The sequence below is a fragment of the Hylobates moloch genome, unplaced genomic scaffold (assembly GCF_009828535.3).
Source record: "Hylobates moloch isolate HMO894 unplaced genomic scaffold, HMol_V3 SCAFFOLD_16, whole genome shotgun sequence".
NCBI classification, from domain to species: domain Eukaryota; kingdom Metazoa; phylum Chordata; class Mammalia; order Primates; family Hylobatidae; genus Hylobates; species Hylobates moloch.
In genome coordinates, this window is record NW_026652291.1 from 72076734 (window position 1) to 72101008 (window position 24275).

At 41.3% G+C, this 24275-nt stretch overlaps 1 protein-coding gene across 2 annotated transcripts in view; it reads left to right on the forward strand.

The window, feature by feature from the left end:
• The window catches only part of PSMA6 (proteasome 20S subunit alpha 6), a 41990-nt gene extending 24529 nt beyond the window's left edge, over window positions 1-17461 (forward strand). For both annotated transcript variants that reach the window (XM_058429603.1, XM_032179481.2), the window contains exons 2-7: window positions 7796-7890; window positions 8711-8792; window positions 10677-10832; window positions 12831-13009; window positions 14322-14416; window positions 17231-17461. In XM_058429603.1, the coding sequence (XP_058285586.1) occupies window positions 7796-7890; window positions 8711-8792; window positions 10677-10832; window positions 12831-13009; window positions 14322-14416; window positions 17231-17288 (665 nt within the window). In that variant the 3' untranslated portion in view covers window positions 17289-17461. The remainder of the gene's footprint in view (window positions 1-7795; window positions 7891-8710; window positions 8793-10676; window positions 10833-12830; window positions 13010-14321; window positions 14417-17230) is intronic.
• The last annotated feature ends 6814 nt before the right edge of the window (window positions 17462-24275 follow it).

The following is a 24275-nucleotide window of genomic DNA, read 5'->3' on the forward strand; positions in this document are numbered from 1 at the left end:
GACGGGGTTTCACCGTGGTCTCGATCTCCTGACCTTGTGATCCGCCCACCTCGGCCTCCCAAAGTGCTGGGATTACAAGCGTGAGCCACCGCGCCCGGCCTTCAAATTTTTATTATAGAATACTTTAGACAAATGTAGATAGACTAGTACAGTGACCTTCATGTACCCATCACGCAGCTTCATCTGATGTCAATATTTTGTCAGTCATGTTTTCTCCCTTTCCCACGCACTTCCCCCTCTCTTCTAGAGTATGTTAAAGCAAATCCTAGGTATAGTAAGAATGGACATTTCTTGGGAAGGGGCAGAAGGTTAGAGTCGAGTGATAACCCAGGTTTGTAGCTTGAAAAACTGAGTGGTTAGTAATACAATTATGAAATAAGGACTGTAAGAAAAGAAGCAGGTTTATAAGGAGGAAAAGTTTATTTTTAGACATGTCTGTGGCTAATAGGCATAGGTATTTGAAGAAATAGACATTTGTAATTATAAGTCCAGAGCTAGAGATGACAGATTAGTAGTGATTATCTAGGTTATAGCTGAATCTGTGGTATAGGGTAAAATCATCCAGGGATGGAGAAAATAATAGAATTCTGGGAAATACCAGTATTTCAGGAGCTGGCTGAAGAGATGAAAGCAGTGAAGAAGATTGAGAAGGGAAGTTCAGAGAAGTAGGAGAGGAAGAGTAGGAATGATATTCTTAACAAAGAACTTTAAATTTGGCTGAGCGCAGTGGTTCACGCCTATAATCCCAGCACTTTGGGAGGCCGAGGCGGGTGGATCACTTGAGGTCAGGAGTTTGAGACCAGCCTGGCCAACATGGTAAAACCCCGTCTCTACTAAAAATACAGAAAAACTAGCTGGGTGTGATGGTGTGTGCCTGTAATCCCAGCTACTCAGGAGGCTGAGGCAGGAGAATCGCTTGAACCTGGGAGGCAGAGGTTGCGGCGAGCCGAGATCGCTCCACTGCACACCAGCCTGGGTGACAGAGTGAGACTCCATCTCAAAAAAAAAAAAAACTTTAAAATCCAGTTGCTCAGTTACACTGGCCACATTTTATGTGCTCAATAGCCACATATGACTAATGACTATCATATTGGACATTGCAAATATAGAACATTGCCAGCATCACAGAAATTTCTGTTGGACAGCACTGGTCTATATAAAGAACGAGGGCCCCCTTAATGAATCCTGGGAAATTCACAGGTGCATTCTCTGTTAAGAAGCATTTTTTATATGTAAAATGTTTTTTATTTTGTGGGACAAAATTTATATGGTAGGGAAGATACTCTTTTGTGGTTTTTAGCTTTTGCATTATTTAAGCAATAAGCATGTATTCGTTTATTTAGTTCAGGGATGACGGACACAAATGCTTACACAGACCAGATAAGTAATGCCAGTGAGTGAAACAGGCTGGGTGAAAGATAACAGGAAATGGTGGGACCTGTGGAAAACTGCAAAACACCTGCTCAGCTTAGGTGATTTTTTTTTCTTTGTGGCCAGTTGCTATGTGGGATTGAAGATCAAGTGTTACTAGAATTTTTTTTTTCCTAGGAAAAAATCACATCTCTAAAGACCCTCTGTCTGCTTTTGCCATATAAGGTAACATTCACAGGTTCCAGGGACTAGGACATAGGTATCTTTTGGGGATGCATTTACCAACCTACCAGAGCGTTAATGATTTTATTGGCTCAAAGAACCAGTTTTTGACTTAGCTGGTTTTTCTCTTGTTGTCTGTTACTATTTCTTGATTTCTGGCCATGTTGTCCAGGCTGGTCTCAAACTTCTGGGCTCAAGCGATCCTCCCCATTCAGCCTCCCAAAGTGGTGGGATTACAAGCATGAGCCATCACACACAGCCAGAATCACTACAAATTTAGTGGTGTTTAAACAACACACATTTATTATGTCATAGTTTCTTTACGTTTTTCATTTGTTTTTCTCTGTTTTCAAAATTTTTTCTATTTTTGGTTTTCAGACATTGGACCATAATGAATCTATATGTGATTTTCTGTTTTCATTCTGCTTGTTTTCTGAGGTTCTTTAATCTGAAGTTTTTTTGTCTTTTGCCATATTTTGAACATTTTTAGCCATTATTTCTTCAGATTTTGTTTCCCCATTCTTTGCTCTCCATATAGGACTCCAGTTATACATATCTTACACATTTTGATGTAGACCCACAGATTCATTTTTTTTCAACTATTTTTTCTGCCTTTTTAAGATTGGATCATTTGATACATTTTCATATTCACTCACTCTTTCCTTTCTCACCTCCATTCTACAGTTACGTCCTTTTGGTGAATTTTTAAATTTTGTGTATTATATTTTTCAGTTCTACAATTTCCTTTTGCTTCTTTCATTTTTTCTTTGCTGAGATTTCCTATCATTTTTCATTTTGAGAACATTTTCCATCATGTCATTGAGCATAGTTATAATAGTTGTTTTTAAATCTTTGCTAATACAGCAACATCTGGGTCATCTCAGGATTGTTCTTTTTGAGAATTGAACACAATGTTCCTGGTTTTTGTTGTTTGGTTTTGGTCTTGGTTTTTTAGTTTGACTTAATTTGTTTTTTGGTATATTGAGAGTTCTGGATTGTATCCTGGACATTTATCAATGTTATTTTATGAAGACTCTGGATTCTGTTATATTTCTCCAAAGAGTATTGACTTGTTTTGTTCTAATAGGCAGTTAATTTGGTTATTCCCAAGCTACAAAGTCTGTCTCTTGGGTGGCATCTTAAATCTCACTCAGTTTCTTTTATCCTTAACTAGGCCGCTTGGAGTCTGCCTTGTGTGTGTTGTTATGGAATCTGCCAGAGATTTGGGCAGTGTTTATATATATAAGTTGGGACTCTCACTCTCTAGTGCTCTTATTTCTCTCCCTTGTTTTCTGGCAGCTATTGTTACCCCAAACTGTTCTCTAGTTCTTCAGGCCAAAAAGACTGAGTTTTCTGTGGGAGTTCAGCCTTTACTGCTCTCAGATTATGAGCCACAAAAATGGGAAACTCAACCATGCCATTCCTTTCTCCTAACTGTTGACTTCCCCTCTAGAATCTGACTTTGTGGTGTCTTTAGGTAGTTATTGTTTTGTTTAGAGTTAGTACTTTTTATTTGTGGAGGGCTGATCTGATAGAAGCTTTATTAGCCATATCAGGATCAGAATCAAGAAGCAGTTTGAAAGTTGTACAGCTAGCCCTCCATATTTATGGTTTCATCATCCGTGAATTCAACTAGCTGCAGATCATAAATATTCAGGGAAAAAAATGTTCCTGTACTGAACATATACAGATTTTTTTCTTGTCATTATTCGCTAAACAAAAGCAACAAAAGCAAATGTAAATTTAGCATTTACATTGTATTAGCTAGTGTAGTGTAAGCTAGAGATAATTTCTTTTTTTTTTTTAAATGGAGTCTCACTCATTGTATTAGCTCGTGTAGTGTAAATTAGAGATAATTTCTTTCTTTTTTTTTAGACGGAGTCTCGCTCTTTCGCCCAGGCTGGAGTATAGTGGTACAATCTCAGCTCACTGCAACCTCCACCTCCCAGGTTCCAGCGATTTTCCTGCCTCAGCCTCCTGAGTAGCTGGGATTACAGGCGCCTGCCACCATGCCCGGCTAATTTTTGCATTTTTAATAGAGATGGGGTTTCACCATGTCTGCCAGGATGGTCTCGAACTCCTGACTTCAGGTGATCTGCCTGTCTCTGCCTCCCAAAGTGCTGGGATTACAGGTGTGAGCCACCGCGCCTGGCCAGGCTAGGGATAATTTCAAGTATACAGGAGGATATACATAGGTGATGTGCAAATACTGTGCCGTTTTATATCGGAGACTTGAGTTTCTGTGGATTTTGGAATCCATGAGAGGTCCTAGAACCAATCCCCACAAATAGCGAGGCACCAGCCTCCTATATTTTAGAAGTTATTTGCAGTGTAGGCTGAGTGCAGTTGCCCACACCTGTAATCCCAGCATCTGGGAGGCCGAGGTGGGTGGATTACCTGAGGTCAGGAGTTCAAGATCAGCCTGGCCAACATGGTGAAACCCCGTCTCTACTAAAAATACAAAAATTAGCTGGGTGTGGTTGTGCACACCTGTAATCCCAGCTACTCGGGAGGCTGAGGCAGGAGAATTGCTCCAACCCAGGAGGCAGAGGTTGCAGTAAGCCAAGATCGCACCACTGCACTCCATCCTGGGCAACAGAGTGAGACTCCATCTCAAAAAAAAAAAAAGTTATTTGTACGGTGATGGGATGGTAAAATTTTGCTTTTATAATTAACCAATTAAATTGGGGATTGTGGGCCGTGTGCGCGGTGGCTCACGCTTGTAATCCCAGCACTTTGGGAGGCCAAGGTGGGTGGATCACGAGGTCAGGAGATCGAGACCACGGTGAAACCCCGTCTCTACTAAAAATACAAAAAAATCAGCCGGGCGTGGTGGCGGGCGCCTATAGTCCCAGCTACTCGGAGAGGCTGAGGCAGGAGAATGGCGTGAACCCGGGAGGCGGAGCTTGCAGTGAGCCGAGATTGCGCCACTGCACTCCAGCCTGGGCGACAGAGCAAGACTCCGTCTCAAAAAAAATAATAATAAATAAAATAAAATAAAAATAAATTGGGGATTATGGCTCATACCTTCTGTAATCCCAGCTACTCCAGAAGCTGAGGCAAGAGGATCATTTGAGGCCAAGAGTTTGAGACCAGCCTGGGCAATGTAGTGAGACCCCATCTCTAAAAAATTCTTTTAAATTAGGCATGGTGATACCCACCTGTAGTCTCAGCAGCTCAGGAGACTGAAGTGGGAGGGTCTGAATCAGAAGTTTGAGGCTGTGGTGAGCTATGATTGTGTCACTGCACTTAGCCTGGGTGACAGAGCAAGATGCTGTCTCTTGCTCAATAATGATAATAATGATAAAACCAGTTAAATCCAAGCCATATTTGAAGATTTCTTTTCTTTTGTTTCTTTTTTTTTTTTTTTTTGAAACGAGGTCTCGCTCTTGCCCAGGCTGGAGTACAGTGGTGTGAGCACGGCTCACTGCAGCCTTGACCTCTTGGGCTCAAGTGATCCTCCTGCCTCAGCCTCCCAAGGAACTGGGACCATAGGCACACCACCATGCCCGGCTAACGTTTTTTTGTAGAGACAGGGTCTTGCCATGTTGCCCAGGCTGGCCTCAGACTCCTGGACTCAAGCAGTCCTCCCACCTTGCTTCCCAAATTGCTAGGATTACAGGTGTGAGCCACTGCACCCAGCTGAGGGTTTCCTTTAAGGCCATTTTTCTAGAATCATTTTTGCTCTGTTCTTTTGTTCTCTCTTAAATATTTAGCCATTTAGAAATATTTGATGATTTATTACAGTTTCTATTAAAAGAGATTCTTTAGCCTGATAGGCAGTAGCTTTCTCAGCTGGTCCTCACCACCTGTGGCTTTTTGAACAGATGAGGCCATGGCTCAGACTCAGTGCCCAGAGTAACACTCGAAGACAGAATTTTGAAATAATCTGTTATATGTCAAAATGTAAATAACGATTGGGATTATGAATAATTATTTAAAAGTTATCTTCTGTGTTTTCATATTTTCTACCATGAGCATGTGTTGATTTTTGTTGCTTTTCCCCTGATTACAAAATACATGCCCAGGCCAGGTACAGTGGCTCATGCCTGTAATCCTAAGGTGGGAGGATCACTTGAGCCAAAGAGTTTGAGACCAGCCTGGGCGACATAGCAAGATCCCGTATCTATTTTTAACTAAAAATAAAATAAACAGGCCAGGCATGGTGGTTCATCCCTGTAATCCCATCACTTTGGGAGTCTGAGGTGGGAGGATCGCTTGAGTCCAGGAGTTTGAGACCAGCCTGGGCAACATGGGAAGACTCCATCTCTACAGAAAAAATTTGAAAATTAGCTGTGTGTGGTGGTATACACCTGTGGTCCCAGCTACTCAGGGGGCTGAGGCTGGAGGATCACTTGGGCCCAGGAGGTTGAGGCTGCAGTGAGCTATGATCATGCCCTGGTGTTCCAGCCTAGGCAACAGAGCAAGACCCTATCTCAAAACCCACCAAAATATGTGTCTATTATTAAATTTAAATATTGCAGAGGCTGGCCTGGTGGCTCACGCCTGAATCTCAGCATTTTGGAATGCTGATATAGGAGGATCGCTTCAGCTCAGAAGTTCGAGACCAGCCTGGGCAAGATAGTGAGACCTCATCTCTACTAAAAATTTTTTAAAAAAAGAAAAATTTGGGCTGGGTGCAGTGGCTCACACCTGTAATCCCAGCACTTCAGGAGGCTGAGGCAGGCGGATCACCCGAGGTCAGGAGTTCAAGACCAGCCTAGCCAACATGCTGAAACCCTGTCTTTACTGAAAATACAAAAACTAGCTGGGCGTTGTGGCGGGCACCTGTAATCCCAGCTACTCAGGGCGAGGCTGAGGCAGGAGAATCGCTTGAGCCCGGGAGGCAGAGGTTGCAGTGAGCCAAGATCATGCCACTGCACTCCAGCCTGGGTGACAGAGCGAGATCTGTAATCTTACTGCCCAAAGACAACCATTATCAATTATACTACATGGTGTCAAAGTAGTTTTTTCGTATGCTACTATTTTGATCCTAGTGTTTTAACCAATAGAATGGATTGACAGCAGCTAGAAGTGCATAAGCTGAGGTTTGTTATAGATAGAGTCATATGTTGGCCTGGCGTGGTGGCTCATGCCTGTAATCCTAACACTTTGGGAGGCCGAGGTGGGCGGATCACCTGAGGTCAGGAGTTCGGCATCAGCCTGGCCAATGTGGTGAAACCCCATCTTTACTAAAAATAGAAAAACTTAGCTGGGCATGGTGGTATGCACCTGTAATCCCAGCTACTCAGGAGGCTGAGGCAGGAGAATCGCTTGAACCTGGGAAGCGGAGGTTATAGTAAGCCAAGATCGTGCCACCACACTCCAGCCTGGGCGACAGAGCGAGACTCCATCTCAAAAAAGAAAAAAAAGAGTCATATGTTGTAGGTAACATAAAAATTGCAAAAAGCGTGATCCAGAAATATTCAACTTGTTAGACAAAAATCAATGCAAAATAATCAAACAGCAATTAAAACTGCATGTGGTCAAATTAGTTACTGACCAAAAGTTAACAGAAGTATTAAGTCTAGAAAAAATTTAAAGCAGCTAAATTTGACCTGGGAAAACCAGACTTAGAAATAGTGGCCACAAAAAAACTTTTAAAATGACAAAACATCATTGATAAAGATGCAGTATGATAAACATTAAACCGTTATTGGGGCGGGGAGTGGTGGCTCACACCTGTAATCCCTGCACTTTGGGATGCCAAGGCAGGTGAATCCCCTGAGGTCAGGAGTTCAAGACTAGCCTGGCCAATACAGCGAAACCCCGTCTCTACTAAAAATACAAATATTAGCCAGATGTGGTGGCACGTGCCTGTAATCCCAGCTACTTGGGAGGCTGAGGCAGGAGACTAGCATTAACTTGGCAGGCAGAGGTTGCAGTGAGCTGAGATCCCACCACTGCACTCCAGCCTGGGTGACAGAGCGAGACTCTGTTTCAAAAAAAAACAAAAAAACTTTATTGGAAATTGGATGCATCAGCATAATGAAAATAATTTCAGTAAAATGAAAATGGAAGAAATGGAGTTGGTTTAACTGTGACTTGTGGTCATTGGTATTATTTTGACTTTGCACATCTTGGAATGCTATATGAGCATTCTGTGTTCATGTAGCTCTTTCTCATTCTTTTTAATGACTATTATTGCAAGAATCTACAATAATTTATTCCAACTTTAAAAAAAAACTGTTCTGTTTTCCAGAATATGCTTTTAAGGCTATTAACCAGGGTGGCCTTACATCAGTAGCTGTCAGAGGGAAAGACTGTGCAGTAATTGTCACACAGAAGAAAGTACCTGTAAGTAACACTGCCCAAATAGTTAATAATTGCAGAATATAAGAATTTTCGGCCAGGTGCAGTGGCTCACACCTGTAACCCCAGCACTTTGGGAGGCTCAGGTGGGCAGATCACCTTAGGTCGGGAGTTGTAGACCAGCCTGACCAACATGGAGAAACCCTGTCTCTACTAAAAATACAAAATTAGCCAGGTGTGGTGGCACATGCCTGTAATTCCAGCTACTCGGGAGGCTGAGGTAGGAGAATCACTTGAACCTGGGAGGTGGAGGTTACGGTGAGCCGAGATCACACCATTGCACTCCAGCCTGGGCAACAAGAGCACAACTCCATCTCAAAAAAAAAAAAGAATTTTTCATGGGTTTGTGGAAAAGTGTATTTTTATATACAAATATTAACATAATTTTGCTTTGATCCTGCTTTCCTGTCATCCAAGAAGTGTCTATTGAACGTCTATATACAGTTCAGCTGTGTGGACAGAATTAACTTATTAAAGTTCATGAAGTGATTATAAGCATAATGGTCTTTTCTAAGTCTTTTGTCTTTGGGGACCTTGAGACAAATTTTTATTAAGCTATTGCTTGTCCACAGGAAAAGTATCATCCAGAAACGGTAAATAGAGCCCCTCGAAACCCTTTTTTTAAAGTTGATTTTAACTTTAAAATGATCAGAAGACATTTATTATACAGTTTATTTTTATAGTTCCATCGTATTGTTTTCTCCAAGAAGCAGGGCAAATTAAAAATGAAAACATAATTTTTTTATAACTACACAGAAACCTGTATGTTTTTTTAAAAATTATCTTTGTTTATTTTGTTTATTAGGACAAATTATTGGATTCCAGCACAGTGACTCACTTATTCAAGATAACTGAAAACATTGGTTGTGTGATGACTGGAATGACAGGTAATTAGCTAGACATCTGTAGATGTACAAGGCTTTTGTTATTTTCTTCAAATTATTTTGAGTTTTGTATTAATTTTAAACTTATCTTATTGCCTGATTTTCAGGTGCCATGAGTGGATTTGCAGTCTTCTAAGACTAGTATCAATATTTTAAGAGTATTGTGAGCTTTTTTGAAATTATACCTATAATAGAATTAGATGCTTATGCTACCGTCAGAGAAACTGGGCTGAGGCCCCTTTCATAGATGATTTTATCTTATTTCAGCTATAGTTAGTAGTTTAAGGGGACCTAACTCAGTATATCTCAAACCTGGTAATAATGGCATCAGTTAGAAGAGAGTGAGAATTATTATGAAAATTATTTTAGGTTGGGCACAGTGGCTCACAGTTGTAATCCCAGCACTTTGGGAGGCCAAGGTGAGAGGATTGTTTAAGACCAGGAGTTCAAAACCAGCCTGGGCAACATAGTGAGACTCCATCTCTATGACAAATTTAGAAATTAGCTGGGGGCTGGGCACGGTGGCTCACACCTGTAATCCCAGCACTTTGGGAGGCCGAGGCAGGCGGATCACTTGAGGTCAGGAATTCGAGATCAGCCTGGCCAACATGGTGAAACTCCGTCTCTACTAAAAATACAGAAAAAGGCTGGGCGCAGTGGCTCACACCTGTAATCCCAGCACTTTGGGAGGCCGAGGCAGGCGGATCATTTGAGGTCAGGAGTTTGAGACCAGCCTGGCCAACATGGTGAAACCCCATCTCTACCAAAAATACAAAAATTAGCTGGGCATGGTGGCGCACGCACACCTGTAATCCCAGCTATTCAGGAGGGTGAGGCAGGAGAATTGCTTGAACTCGGGGGGCAGAGGTTGCAGTGAGCTGAGATTGTACCACTGCACTCCAGCCTGGGCAACAGAGTGAGACTCTGTCTCAAAAAATAAAAACAAAAATACCAAAAAACTTAACCAGCTATGGTGGCAGGTGCCTGTAATCCCAACTACTCGGGAGGCTGAGGCAGGAGAATCGCTTGAACCTGGGAGGTAGAGGTTGCAGTGAGCCAAGATCATGACAGTGTACTGCAGCCTGGGCAATGGAGCAAGACTCCATCTGAAGAAGAAAAAAAAAATTAGCTGGTATGGTGGCACACACCTGTAGTCCTAGCTACTCAGGAAGCTGAGGTAGGAGGATCACTTGACCAAGGAATTCAAGGCTGCAGTGAGCTATGATGGCTCACTGGGTGCCAGTCCAAGACCCCATCTCTAAAAAATACATGAAAAACGAATTTAAGCCTAAAAACAAAGATTAAGAAAGATTATTCTCTCTCCTTAAGGCTTTTTTTTTTTTTTTTTTTTTGGAGACAGAGTCTCACTTTGTCTCCCAGGCTGCTCCGCCTCCTGGGTTCAAGCAATTCTCGTGCCTCAACCTCCCAGGTAGCTGGGACTACAGGCATGCACCACCACGCCCAGCTGATTTTTGTATTTTTAGTAGAGACAGGATTTAGCCATGTTGGCCAGGCTGGTCTCAAACTCCTGGCCTCAAGTGATCCGCCTGTCTTGGCCTCCCAAAGTGTTGAGCCACCATGCCCTGCCTCCTTAATGCTTATTCTTTTGGGAGTTACTGGATACTTGTAGAAACTATTTTGACTGCTGATGAAAGGCTTAGTATAAAAGGGGAGTACTGTGTAGAGAGCTTCATGTTTTTCAATTTTTTTCATATACTTGTTGATGAGTTATTTAGTATTCATTGGGGGAGAAAAAGCCATAGCAGACCCTTTCTCTTTAACTCATGTATGTCTATATGGTGGAAAAATTGCCTGGCTAAATTGCCTGGCTTTCAGGTTTGTTCTTTCCTTCTAACCAGGTAAATCTTTGTTTTTTTATGCTATAAGCTGACAGCAGATCCCAGGTACAGAGGGCACGCTATGAGGCAGCTAACTGGAAATACAAGTATGGCTATGAGATTCCTGTGGACATGCTGTGTAAAAGAATTGCCGATATTTCTCAGGTCTACACACAGAATGCTGAAATGAGGCCTCTTGGTTGTTGTAAGTATGCTAAGAGGTCTCCCAAATAATTGATGAATTGAAACTTTTTACAGAACATGTATACAGAATTGTTTAAATAACACTTGAGTTCTGAACATGTGGTTTGGAAATTACATGCAGTGGGAAAATCTTTATAATAAATTAGAACTAAAGGATAGGTTTCACAACAGTATGTCGGGCTTTAGATGCTGTTAGACTTTTTATCAAAATATTTCCATTTGGAGTATGTGATTTGAAAGATGCAAGTCCTCATTACTAGGATGTTGTAATGAGGTTCTACTGCAATTCCAGATTACTAATTCCATAGAAATACCTACATCAGGCATCTTAATAATGTAGCTGTTTGTTTTGACCACCCTAAAGAATTAGGGTCACACACAGGTGTGTGATTCACATTTTTAGAATAAATTTCTATTTTTGAAAACAAGTAAAATTGTATTGGGAGAGGGATGAGATTTACTGATTTTTAGATGTGATGTAATAAATTAGCCTGAAAAATTCAATGCATGTTTGTTTCTGACGTGTCATTCATTTATGAGCATTAAAGCAGTCAGTGTAAAGATTTCTGTTTAGCATCTGACCCTCTTGACTTCTCACTTAAAAATTACTTAAATCATATTCATCTTGGAAGACCTTGAAGGAAAGAAGTATTTGTTGTTTCCCCCAGCAATAAGTGGGTACCTTTTTGTGTTGCCCTTATATTTTGTATATATCAAATATAAGAAAGCAGTTAAACCATTAAGTACTTTGTTACCTGTTCTACTGAGTAGAAAGAAATTTAATGATGGTGTTTATTTTAATTGTATGCCTATAATATGGTAACATTAGAATTGTAGTAACAAAGTTACATGTATAGAATTTAGAGCTTGGTTTGTGTGACTTCCTAGAGGAGTATATACCAACAGTAATGAAGATGGGCAGTGTAAAGGTGAGCAGGTAGCCCGTAAGTGTATTTCAGTTTGTGCCAGCATTCCCACAGTGTGTCCCATACACTGTTCCCTGGAACCTTAATAGGTATTTCTATAAAAAAAAAAAAAAAAAAAGTATTTCTTGGTCAAACAAACCAAAGAACTACTGAGTTAAAGTTAAATAGGTCAATCTACAACAGAATATTTCACAGCATTTAATATGCTATTATTTATTATCTGTTTCCAGAAAAGGTATATGAAAGTGTTTTTGGGCCAGGCACAGTGGTGCACACTTGTAATCCCAGCACTTTGGGAGGCCGAGGCAGGAGGATCAGTTGAACCCAGGAGTTCAAGACCACCCTGGGCAACAGTGAGACCTCGTCTCTTAAAAAAAAAAAAAAAAAAAGGTTGGCCGGGTGCGGTGGCTCACGCCTGTAATCCCAGCACTTTGGGAGGATGAGGCGGGCGGATCACAAGATGAGGAGATCAAGACCAATCCTGGTTAACACAGTGAAACCCCGTCTCTACTAAAAATACAAAAAATTAGCTGGGCATGGTGGCAGGCGCCTGTAGTCCCAGCTACTCGGGAGGCTGAGGCAGGAGAATGGTGTGAACCCGGGAGGCAGAGCTTGCAGTGAGCCGAGATCTTGCCACTGCACTCCAGCCTGGGAGACAGAGCGAGACTCCGTCTCAAAAAAAAAAAAAAAAAAAATCTAAAAAAAAAAAAAAAAAAAAAAAATGTGTTTTTGAAGTTTATTTTACCAGGCAACATCTTGAAGGATTAGGGTTCAGATAAACATGCTTGGATAACAGCAAAGATTGGAAACACTATTTTTAAATTGTATTTGTAATTATTCAAACTATTTTTTTTAATCTGTGATAAATCCTTTTGTGAAATGGGAATTTATATGTTACCTAATTTACCTGTGGTGATAACCTGTATTTTATCAGTTTTCTTAAAGGAAAATATATATCCTAAAATTGATGGCCAAAGTAATGATTAGCAGTAGCTATGTGACACCACCAAGAAAGAGGAGATGTCATTGTATAAAGCTAAAACATATTTAATTAGGGTCTTTTCTCTTTTTAGGTATGATTTTAATTGGTATAGATGAAGAGCAAGGCCCTCAGGTATATAAGTGTGATCCTGCAGGTTACTACTGTGGGTTTAAAGCCACTGCAGCGGGAGTTAAACAAACTGAGTCAACCAGCTTCCTTGAAAAAAAAGTGAAGAAGAAATTTGATTGGACATTTGAACAGACAGTGGAAGTAAGTCAACCAAAAGGAGCTGACTTTTTATGCTATATAGAACAGTGAGGATCTTTGTATAATTTCTCTGCAAAGCTATTCCTGAATTACATCCCAGGATTCAAGTTTATCAACTTAATAATGAAATTGATATCATACAGCTGACATAGGAAAATTTGGGTTGCTTTTATTCACTTAATTCCTTATTTCATAATGTATTTGAGGTGGCTTTCAACAAAACACATATAATAGGAAAATATAAATAAAAATAGGAACCAGCTGGGCATGGTGGCACACACCTGTCGTCCAGCTACTTGGGAGGCTGAAGCTGGAAGATTGCTGGAGTCCAGGTGTTTGAGGCCAGTCCTATTTACTGCCAAGAAATTAAAAACAAAAATTTTAGTAGATTTTGGGTGTAAGTCGGGAATTAAAGCCATTCTGAAGACGCTAACAACATGCTTCTGATAAATGACCAAAAAAAAATTACCATCTAATGCTTTTATGTTTGGTTTGGAAGTATGCTTAAAGGAGATAAAAAGCTAGTTCATGTTCAAGAAGTACTAGGCCCTGTCTAAATATTTCTTAAGGGTTTCTTTTATTGCAATTCATAATTAATTACACAAATAACCATATCAGGTATAAAAACACTTAAGGCCGGGCATGGTGGCTCACACCTGTAATCCCAGCACTTTGGGAGGCATACAGATCACCTGAGGTCAGGAGTTTGAGACCATCCTGGCCAACGTGGCGAAACCCTGTCTCTACGAAAAATACAAAAATTAGCCGGGCATGGTGGCAGGCCCCTGTAATTCCAGCTACTCAGGAGACTGAGGCAGGAGACTTGCTTGAATCCACGAGCCTGAGGTTGCAGTGAGCCAAGCTGGCGCCACTGCACTCCAGACTGGGCGACAGAGTGAGACTGTGTCTCAAAAAAACAAAAACAAAACAAACAAAAAAAACACTTAAAACATTCTTAAATCGTTTTTACTGTAAATTCCTTGAAGGTGCAGAGAGTATCATTCATCTTTATCCTTTTCCTATTTCACCCCAAGTGCTAAGTGAAGCGTAGTGCCTGGGTCATGAAGCCAATAAACCTTTCTGTATAAATCATCCTATTTTAATTAATGGACTCCTTTATTATTTGACTTGGTAGAAAAAAGTTTCTCATCATTGGGAGGCAATACATTAGAGTTAAGCAGTCTGTTAGTAACATTGAACTACCTCATTGAAACATGGAGCTCCTGATTGACTCATGATTTGAATAAGCTACGAATGAGAAAACCTTGGAATCGCTAAAAAATACTATATTTTAACATTAAATACTTTTTTTCAGACTGCAATTACATGCCTGTCTACTGTTCTATCAATTGATTTCAAACCTTCAGAAATAGAAGTTGGAGTAGTGACAGTTGAAAATCCTAAATTCAGGTAAGAGATATTGTGGGCCACATGCAGACTAGAAAGATGGAGGCATGTGAGTCCATGTGTCCTATAACTTGTGGGGGAAATATTTTTTCTTTAACTGTCATTATAGTTTTTGTTTGTGTGTGTGTGTTTTTTCCCCAGCACCTGAGATCTGTTTTTAAAACTTTGGACTCTCTTTTAAGAGTCAGATATCAAAGCTTTTCTCCTTATTTCAGAGTGATTTTATATCTAACACCAGAGACGACATAAAGTTACCTTCCTTATGTAAGGAAAAAAGTTAGCATAAGTGTTTTCTTTTTTTTAGTTTAAGGTCAATACAAACTCAATTCCCAAAGTAGTAGTTTGCAAGTTTTTCAGATAGAACTTTGGTTATTTAGTGGTTATTTAAGTAGAACTTTGAGGAGCAATATGAGCTACTGATATATGTCAGACCGTTATCTAGAGATCTTTGGAAAGCCCAAATTTTGAATACAGCTAATTGACTTGCAGATGCTGGATGTGTGTGTGTGTGTGTGTGTATGTTCTTACTCACTAAGTGACTAACTCCCACACATCAGCCTTATAGCTTCCATGATTCAAATCCATACTGAGTGCTTCATACAATCAGCTCATTTAATCCTCCCAGCAGCCCTATGAGACAGTTGATATACCATGAACCAGGATGCTCTTATATTTAATGAAAATACTACAGTTAAATCCACAGATACAAGGAACTACTGGGAGGCATTTTAACTATTATGTGTATCTATTCTTAGATCACAACCATAAAGACACATGGTCTTGGTTGTGGTGTGGGGTACGAGAGTGGTAAACTAAGCTTAACTAGACCTTGAAGAGGTTTTTCGTTTGTTTTTTTTTTCCTAATTCGTTCTTTTGGTTGCCCACAGATAAGTCATATAAACATGACAGATTTAGAAAAATTCATAGGACTTTAAAAAAAAAAAAAGCAAACAAACAGGAGCTGGGTGCTGTGGCATGCATCTGTAGTCTCAGCTCCTCAGGAGGCTGAGGCGAGAGGATGACTTGAGCCTTGGAGTTGAAAGCTGTAGTGCACAATGATAGTGCCTGTGAATAGCCACTGCACTCTAGCCTGGGTAACATAGTGACACCCCATCTGTTAAAAAAACAACCGACAACACCAGAACGGAATCTATTCTAGCTTTTTTTCCCATAGGAAGAAGTTTTGTAACTTGTTGGGGTAGGGGTGAGGGGTGGGGGCAGGGATCAAGTTGCTTTTGAAAAAGGTGCCTTTTTTTTTTTTTGCAGTAAAAATTTCAGCAAGAATAACTTTAAAATCTCTGTAAGGAACCTACAATTAGCTCTTGTTTTATTTTCTGTTTGGAGACCTTCCTGCCACCTTTAAAATTGTATTTGTATCTGTTATTTTTAAAATTGGTAAGGAACCAAAAATCTTGTCTTCAGAAAACTTTGTATCATTTATAAATTCTGTGATAGTAAATATATGTAAATAATTACAATACATAGCATAAGCATCAACAGCTATTTAACCTGCTTGATATTGCCTTCAGTTGCACTAAAAAATGTCCTTTTGACAAATTTCACTTTTTAGAAGTCTAGTAGTAGTAGGTCACATTAACAAGGTTGCCAAACCATTGCTTCCTTTCAAGGCAAACATCATTTAGAAAATACATGTTCAGGGCCGCACATGGTGGCTCAAACCTGTAATCCCAGCACTTTGGGAGGCCAAGGTGGGCAGATCACTTGAGGTCAGGAGTTTGAGACCAGCCTGGCCAACATGGTGAAACCCCGTCTCTACTAAAAATACAAAAATTAGCCAGGTGTGGTGGTGGACACCTGTAATCCCAGCTACTTGGGAGGCTGAGGCAGGAGAATTGCTTGAGCCCGGGAGGCAGAGGTTGCAGTGAGCCAAGATTGTGCCACTGCAGTCCAGCCTGGGCGACAGGGTCAGACTCCATCTCAAAAAGAAAAAGAAAGGAAATATATGTTCAACATGGAGCATCTCTGGCTGGTAGACTATTCATAGAATTATAACTTTATTTTCATGAACTTCTGAATCTGAACACTTTAATATGCTTAAAATTTCTTCATGAATTTTTATCTTTGAGCTGACATAAATTTGAGTTATACTACATGTAAATGTATTTTGACGGCTGGGCAAGATGGCTCACACCTGTAATCCCAGCACTTTGGGAGGCCGAGGCGGGTGGATCACGAGGTCAGGAGTTCCAGACCAGCCTGGCCAATATGGTGAAACCCCATCTCTAGTAAAAATACAAAAATTAGCTGGGCGTAGTGGCACATGCCTGTAGTCCCAGCTATTCGGGAGGCTGAGGCAGAAGAATCGCTTGAACCTGGGAGGCGGAGCTTGCAGTGAGCCGAGATCGGCCACTGCACTCCAGCCTGGGCGACAAAGCGAGACTCCATCTCAAAAAAATAAAAAAAATAAAATAAAATAAATGAATAAATAAAATAAATGCATTTTGACATAGAAGCTAAATAGAATAATTTATAGTTTAGCTTTATTTGTTATTCAATTGAAATATTTTCTATCTTAGCTGCAACTAAAGAATTTTATTTTCAAGATACAATTCTAAATCCAGTGTCAAGTAAACATTTTTGTGTATAGGTGAAGGTGATATAATATCTGGGAATTCCTTCAAAATAATCTGAGGGAAGATAAGTGTGTGTATAGATTTTTTAAAGATTGGTTTATAAATTGATAATTGTTGAAGTAGGTTGATAGGTATATGGGAGTTTATTATACTATCCCACTTTTATCTGTGTTTGAAAAATTTTTTTTTGAATAGTTGTTTTTTTCCCCCTTTTGCCTTCTAGGATTCTTACAGAAGCAGAGATTGATGCTCACCTTGTTGCTCTAGCAGAGAGAGACTAAACATTGTTGTTAGTTTACCAGATCCATGATGCCACTTACCTGTGTGTTTGGTAACAGCAAACCAACATTGTGGAGGTCCCTGGATTGAAAAAGGAGCCTTTCCCACTCCTCCTACCACCGAAGTGGTTAGGACTCTATATAAATAAAAACAAGGCTTTTGGAAAATAATTGCATCCTGTTGTTTTCACCTCCTGTTTTAAAATTTATTTTTGACACCTAATGTACATATTTATGGGGTGCAATGTGATGTTTTGATACATGTATACATTATAATGATCAAATTAGGGTGATTAGCATATCCATCACCTGAAACACCGTGTTTTTGTGGTGAGAACATTTAAAATCCTCTCCTCTAGCTATTTTGAGGTGCATAATACCTTATTTGTTTTTTTGTTTTTTAAAACAAGATCTTGCTGTATTGCCCAAGCTAGAGTGCAGTGCCGTGATCGTGGCTCACTGCAGCCTTGAACTCCCTTGTTAAGTAATCCTCTCGCCTCAGCCTCCTTAGTAGCTGGTACTACAGGTGTACACCATTGTACCCAGCTAATTTTATTATCTTTTTGTAGAGTTGGGGTCTTACTATGTTGCGTGGGCTGGTCTCAGACTCCTGGCTAGCATTAAGCGATCTTTCTGCCTCAGTCTCCCAACATGCTGGGGTTACAGGCATGAGCCACAGTGCCTGGGTCCACAGTACCTTACTGTTGACTGTAGTCACTCTGCTGTGCAATAGGATACCAAATCTTACTCCTTTTTTCTTTTTTTTGAGACAGGTACTTGATCTCACCCAGGCTGGAGTGCAGTGGCAGGCGTGCTCATAGCTCACTGCAACCTCAAATACCTGGGGTTAAGCAGTCCTCCCACCTTAGCCTCCCAAGTAGCTAGGACTACAGACATGCATCACCAGGCCTGGCTAATTTTTTATCTTTTAAAAAATTGACATAGGGGTCTCCCTATGTCACCCAGGCTAGTCTTAAACTCCTCGCCTCGAACAATCCTATCTCAGGCTCCCAAAGTGCTGGAATTACAGGTATAAGTCACTGCACTGGGCCCCTCCTGTCTAATTGTAACTTTTTAGCTGTTCACCACCTTCTCCCCATCCCTTCCACTACCACCTCCAGTCCCTGGTAACCACTGTTCTATTCACTACTTATAGATCAACGTTTTTAGATTTGGCATATAAGTGAAAATGTGGCCAGGCGCGGTGGCTCAAGCCTGTAATCCCAGCACTTTGGGAGGCCGAGGCGGGCGGATCACGAGGTCAGGAGATCGAGACCATCCTGGCTAACACGGTGAAACCCCGTCTCTACTAAAAATACAAAAAATTAGCCGGGCGTGTTGGCGGGCGCCTGTAGTCCCAGCTACTCGGGAGGCTGAGGCAGGAGAATGGCGTGAACCCGGGAGGTGGAGCTTGCAGTGAACTGAGATTGTGCCACTGCACTCCAGCCTGGGGGACAGAGAAAGACTCCGTCTCAAAAAAAAAAAAAAGTGAAAATGTGGCATTTTTCTGTATCTGGATTATTTTCACTTAAGATATTGTCCTCTAGGTTCATTCGTGTTATAAATAACAGGATTTCATTCTTTTTGTATGGATTTATATATATGTATATATATCACATTTTCTTTATCCATTCACTCACTTTGAATGCTTAAGTCAGTTATATCTTGGCTATTGTGTATAGTCCTGCAATAAACATGGGATTGCAGATATCTCTTCAACATATGGATTTCACTTCCTTTGAATACATACCAAGGAGTGCAGTTGTTGGGTCATAGAGTAATTCTGTTTAATTTTTTGAGGAACGCTCATACTGTTTTCCATAATGGCTGTACTCATGTACATTTCCCTTAATTGTAAGGGTTCCCTTTTCTCTGCATTCTCAACACTTGTTATGTTTTGTATTTTTGATAATAGTCATTCTAATGAGTGAGGTGATGTCTCATTGTGGTTTACATCCAATTTTAAGTATTAAGCCTTTGGTATATGCAGACAAATATTCACCATCTTCACATTGTAGCTTTAGTCATTTTGTTGACACTGGTACAAGTTTACCTGGCTTAAGACATTTCATAGCCAGCACCGGACGTGCTGGCTCACACCTGTAACCCCAACACTTTGGGAGGCCTAGGCAGGCAGATCACTTGAGCTCAGGAGTTCAAGACCAGCCTGGGCAACATGGTGAAACCCTGTCTCTACCAAAAATACAAAAACTTAGCATGCACATCTGTGGTCCCAGCTACTTAGGACGCTGAGGAGGGAGGATTGCTTGAGCTCGGGGGATAGAGGTTGCAGTAAGCAGAGATTGTGCCACTGCACTCCAGCCTGGGTAACAGAAACCCCATCTCAAAAAAAAAAAAAAAAAAAAGTAAACTGTAGCTATATGGTATAATGAAATAACAGACTACAACTTTGGTTTTGAAACCCACTCTGGCCGGGCGCTGTGGCTCACACCTGTAATCCCAGCACTTTGGGAGGCTGAAGTGGGAGGATTGCTTGAGGCCAGGAGTTTGTAATGAGCCTGGACAACATAGCAAGACCTCGTCTCTACAAAAAATTTTTAATTAACTGGGCATGGTAGCCTGCACCTGTAGTCCCAGCTACTCAGGAGGCTAAGGCAAGAGGATCACTTGAGCCCAGAAGTTTGATGCTGCAGTGAGTTATGATTGTGCCACTGCACTTAAGCTTGGGTGACAGAGTAAGACCCTGTCTCCAAAAAGAAATCTGCCCTGACTGTAAGTTGGCATGTGAGGAAAGGCCTTTATTTTACAATTTCTCATTCAAATAAGATATTACTGAATGTGGACTCCAAGTCCCATTGAATGCTTTAACTATAATAAAAGGATTAGTATGGTCTTTCGTAGTTTTGAGAAAAGCATTTATACTCAGTAAGAACCAGTATTTTCAAGGGTAGAAATTATAGTTACCTTCAGGAAACAGGGCTAGAAAAGTCATAGAATGTGTGTAGTTTCTGTGCCTCCTTAATAATAAGTACTTGAAGATAACATTAAGGAATTGGTTTATATTAAAGTTCAGAGACTCAGCATCACAAAGTTCAGGAAGAAAGAACAAACTATATTCATGGTAACTTTTTTTTTTTGAGACAGAGTCTTGCTCTATCGCCCAGGGTAGAGTGCAGTGGCGTGATCTTGGCTCACTGCAACTTCCACCTCCGGGGATCAAGCGACTCTACTGCCTCAGCCTCCTGAACAGCTGGGATTACAGGCACCTGGCACCATGCCCGGCTAATTATTATTATTATTATTTTGTATTTTTAGTAGAGACGGGGTTTCACCATGTTGGCCAGGCTGGTCTTGAACTCCTGACCTCGTGATCCACCTGCCTCGGCCTCCCAAAGTGCTGGGATTACAGCTGTAAGCCACCGCACCCAGCTGTAGCCTATTTTTTTTTTAAGGTACAGGATTTTTTAAAGTCGCCAGACTGGTGACCTGGACCACTAATTAGAGATGATTAAAAAATCTTGGAAAGTCTAAGGGTAATACGTTTTGTGTCCTCTTTTGCACGGAGCAAGTCTGGTGCTGTTGACCTCATGCAGGGGAATGTGGCTGCTGGTCTCATGCCAATCCCTGAAGTCAGAGTTGCCCGTGTTTCTGCAGCCACCAGGCCCACACAAGGGGAGGCCACATAAACATATGAGCAGTAGAAGCAGGAAACTTCACCAGCCACATCCTCTTCAGAGCTGTCAGGAATAGTAAAGTTTCCTAACAAGGAAGCAGGGTTCTTCCTTGTTCTTCCAGGCGGTTGTTCTAGGATTACCCATCCTAATCCATTAGGCTCTATGAAAGTGCTGCCATTGTTTCAAAAGTGGGGTCTGTGTAAAAGGGCTAATCCTCTAAAGACAAGCTGAATTTCCACACCCTTAGAGCCTTGACTGATTTCACCCTCCTAGAATCAGTGGATGAGAGACTAGCAACTAATTCAGTTTTACTGTTAGAGGCTCCTTTTCAGAGGTGAAAAACTAAAATTCTGTAATTTGTTAGAAAGTAAGTTTTTACATCAAGGCAAAAGCTAGATTAGGATTAAATATAGAATAGTTTTAAATATTGGTTATGCTTAATTAAAAGAATGAGAAGAAATAGAAAAGATCATTTTAAATAGGTGAACATTAGGCTGGGTACGGTAGGTCATGCCTATAGTCCCCAATACACTGGGAGCCCAAGACCAGCGTGGCAAGATTTTGTCTCTACAGAAAAATTTAAAATTAGGTCAAGTATGGTGGTGCACACACAACTGGAGTCCTAGCTACTTGGGAGGCTTAAGTGGGAGGGTCATTTGAGCCCAGGAATTCAAGGCTGTAGTAAACTGTGATCACAACACTGTACTCCAGGCTGGGTGACAAAGCAAGAACCTTTCTCTAATAATGAAAATAAAAGGGTGGACATTAAATACTCTAATTCTGGCTGTTCTGGCTGGACGCAGTGGCTCAATGCCTGTAATCCCAGCACTTTGGGAGGCTGAGGCAGGCAGATCACCTGAGATTGGGAGTTCAAGAGCAGCCTGACCAACATGGAGAAACCCTGTCTATACTAAAAATAAAAAAAATTAGCCGGGCATGGTGGCACATGCCTGTAATCCCAGCTACTCAGGAGGCTGAGGCAGGAGAATCACTTGAACCTGGGAGGTGGAGGTTGCAGTGAGCCAAGATCATGCCATTGCACTCCAGCCTGGGCAACAAGAGTGAAACTCCATCTCAATCAATCTGTTTCTTGTTTTGTTTTCTAAACAAACTACCTGGAATGGATAACAAAGGGTTAATGCAGAAAGGTTATACAAAATGCCAAGGAAAATGCCTGAAATCTTTAAATATCTTTACCCAAAGAACATTTTGATTAGTAAGAAATATACATACCAGGCACAGTGGCTCACGCCTGTAATCCCAGCACTTTAGGAGGCCCAGGCAGGCGGATCACTTGAGGTCAGGGGTTCGAGACCAGCCTGGCCAACATGGCGAAACCCAGTATCTACAAAAATACAAAAATTAGCCAGATGTGGTGGTGCGCACCTGTAATTCCAGCTACTCAGGAGGCTGCAGCAGGAGAATCACTTGAACCTGGGAGGCCAAGGTTGCAGTGAGCTGAGATCGCACCACTGCACTCCAGCCTGGGCAACAGAGTGAGACTCCATCTAAAAATCAATCAATAAATATAAGAATAGAGATACGAGGCCAAGCACAGTGGCTTATGCCTGTAATCTTGGTACTGGGAGGCCAAGGGGGGTGGATCACTTGAGGTCAGAAGCTCGAGACCAGCCTGGCCAACTTGATAAAACCCCGTCTCTACTAAAAAATACAAAAATTAGCTGGGCGTGGGGGCGCACACCTGTAGTCCCAGCTACTTAGGAGGCTGAGGCAGGAGAATCGCTTGAACCCGAGAGGCAGAGGTTGCAGTGAGCCGAGATCCCGCCACTGCACTTCAGCCTGGGCAACAGAGCTAGACTGTCAAAAAAAATAGATATGATTTTTTAAATATGAGAAATATAATAATTCTGACAGAGGATATGTTCAGACATTCATGAATGTGAAGCTGTTTGGGTAGACATGAGGCTTTCCTTCTCTTGATACCTCATTTTTCATAAGCAGTTACTGTACCATTTAGGTTACAAGTCAACAACAAACCAGTTACTCAGCTCCCTCACTAGCCTCCAAATCCAAGATCCAGATTTGTGACACAACCAAATTATTACATTAAGGGTCTTCACGTAGGGGCACACAGCTGTAGTCTAGCTACTTAGGAGGCTGAGGTGAGAGGATCACTTGAGCCCAAGAGGTAGAGGCTATAGTAAGCTGTGGTCACGCCACTGCACTCCAGTCTGGGGGACAGAATGAGACATCTGTCTCAAAGAAAACAAAAATCTAAAACGACAGCTAAGCTAATTAACATCATAATGGTGAATTAGTTTAAGTTTTTTTGTTTTATTTTTATTTATTTTTATTTTTTGAGATGGAGTCTCCTTCTGTCACCCAGGTTGGAGTGGAATGGCACGATCTCAGCTCACTGCAACCTTCGCTCCCAGGTTCCAGTGATTCTCTTGCCTCAGCCTCCTGAGTAGCTGGGATTACAGGCGCGTGCCACCATGCCCAGCTAATTTTTGTATTTTTTTTTTTTTTTGAGACGAGGCAGAGTTTCACTATTTAGGCTGGAGTGCAGTGGCGCAATCTCGGCTCACTGCAAGCTCCACCACCCGGGTTCAGGCCATTCTCCTGCCTCAGCCTCCGGAGTAGCTGGGACTACAGGCGCCCGCCACCATGCCCGGCTAATTTTTTTTTTGTATTTTTAGTAGAGACGGGGTTTCACCGTGGTCTCGATCTCCTGACCTTGTGATCCGCCCACCTCGGCCTCCCAAAGTGCTGGGATTACAAGCGTGAGCCACTGCGCCCAGCCCTAATTTTTGTATTTTTAATAGAGACGAGGTTTCACCATGTTGGTTCAGGCCTGGTCTCCAACTCCTGACCTCGTGATTCACCTGCCTCGGCCTCCCACAGTTCTGGGATTACAGGCGTGAGCCACCACATCAAGCCTGTTTTATTTTTGTAGAGGCAGGGTCTCCCCATGTTGCCCAGACTGGTCTCCAGCTCCTGGGCTCAAGCCATCCTCCTGCCTCAGCTTCCCAAAGTGTTGGAATTACCGGCGGGATTACAGCCACCATACCTGGCTCCAAGATGGCTTCTAACTCCATTTATTTTACATTCTGGAGAATCCAGCTGATACAATAAGAAATGAAATTAAGAGGTATTGGAATGGAGATAGAATTATAATCTACTATTTAGATTATTTACCTAAAAAAATAAGAAAATGACCTAATAAAGTATTAGTCTTTATTGGGACAGGCCCTGTTTTAGATACAATATCCTTTAAACTGGTTTAAGTTGAACGTTTATAATTTGCTTGTCTACAGTTCCAAAATTCAGGAAGTTCTTAAAACTCAACTGGCTTTTTATATCTCACTTTATTTCTGCAGAAATATGAATGTGC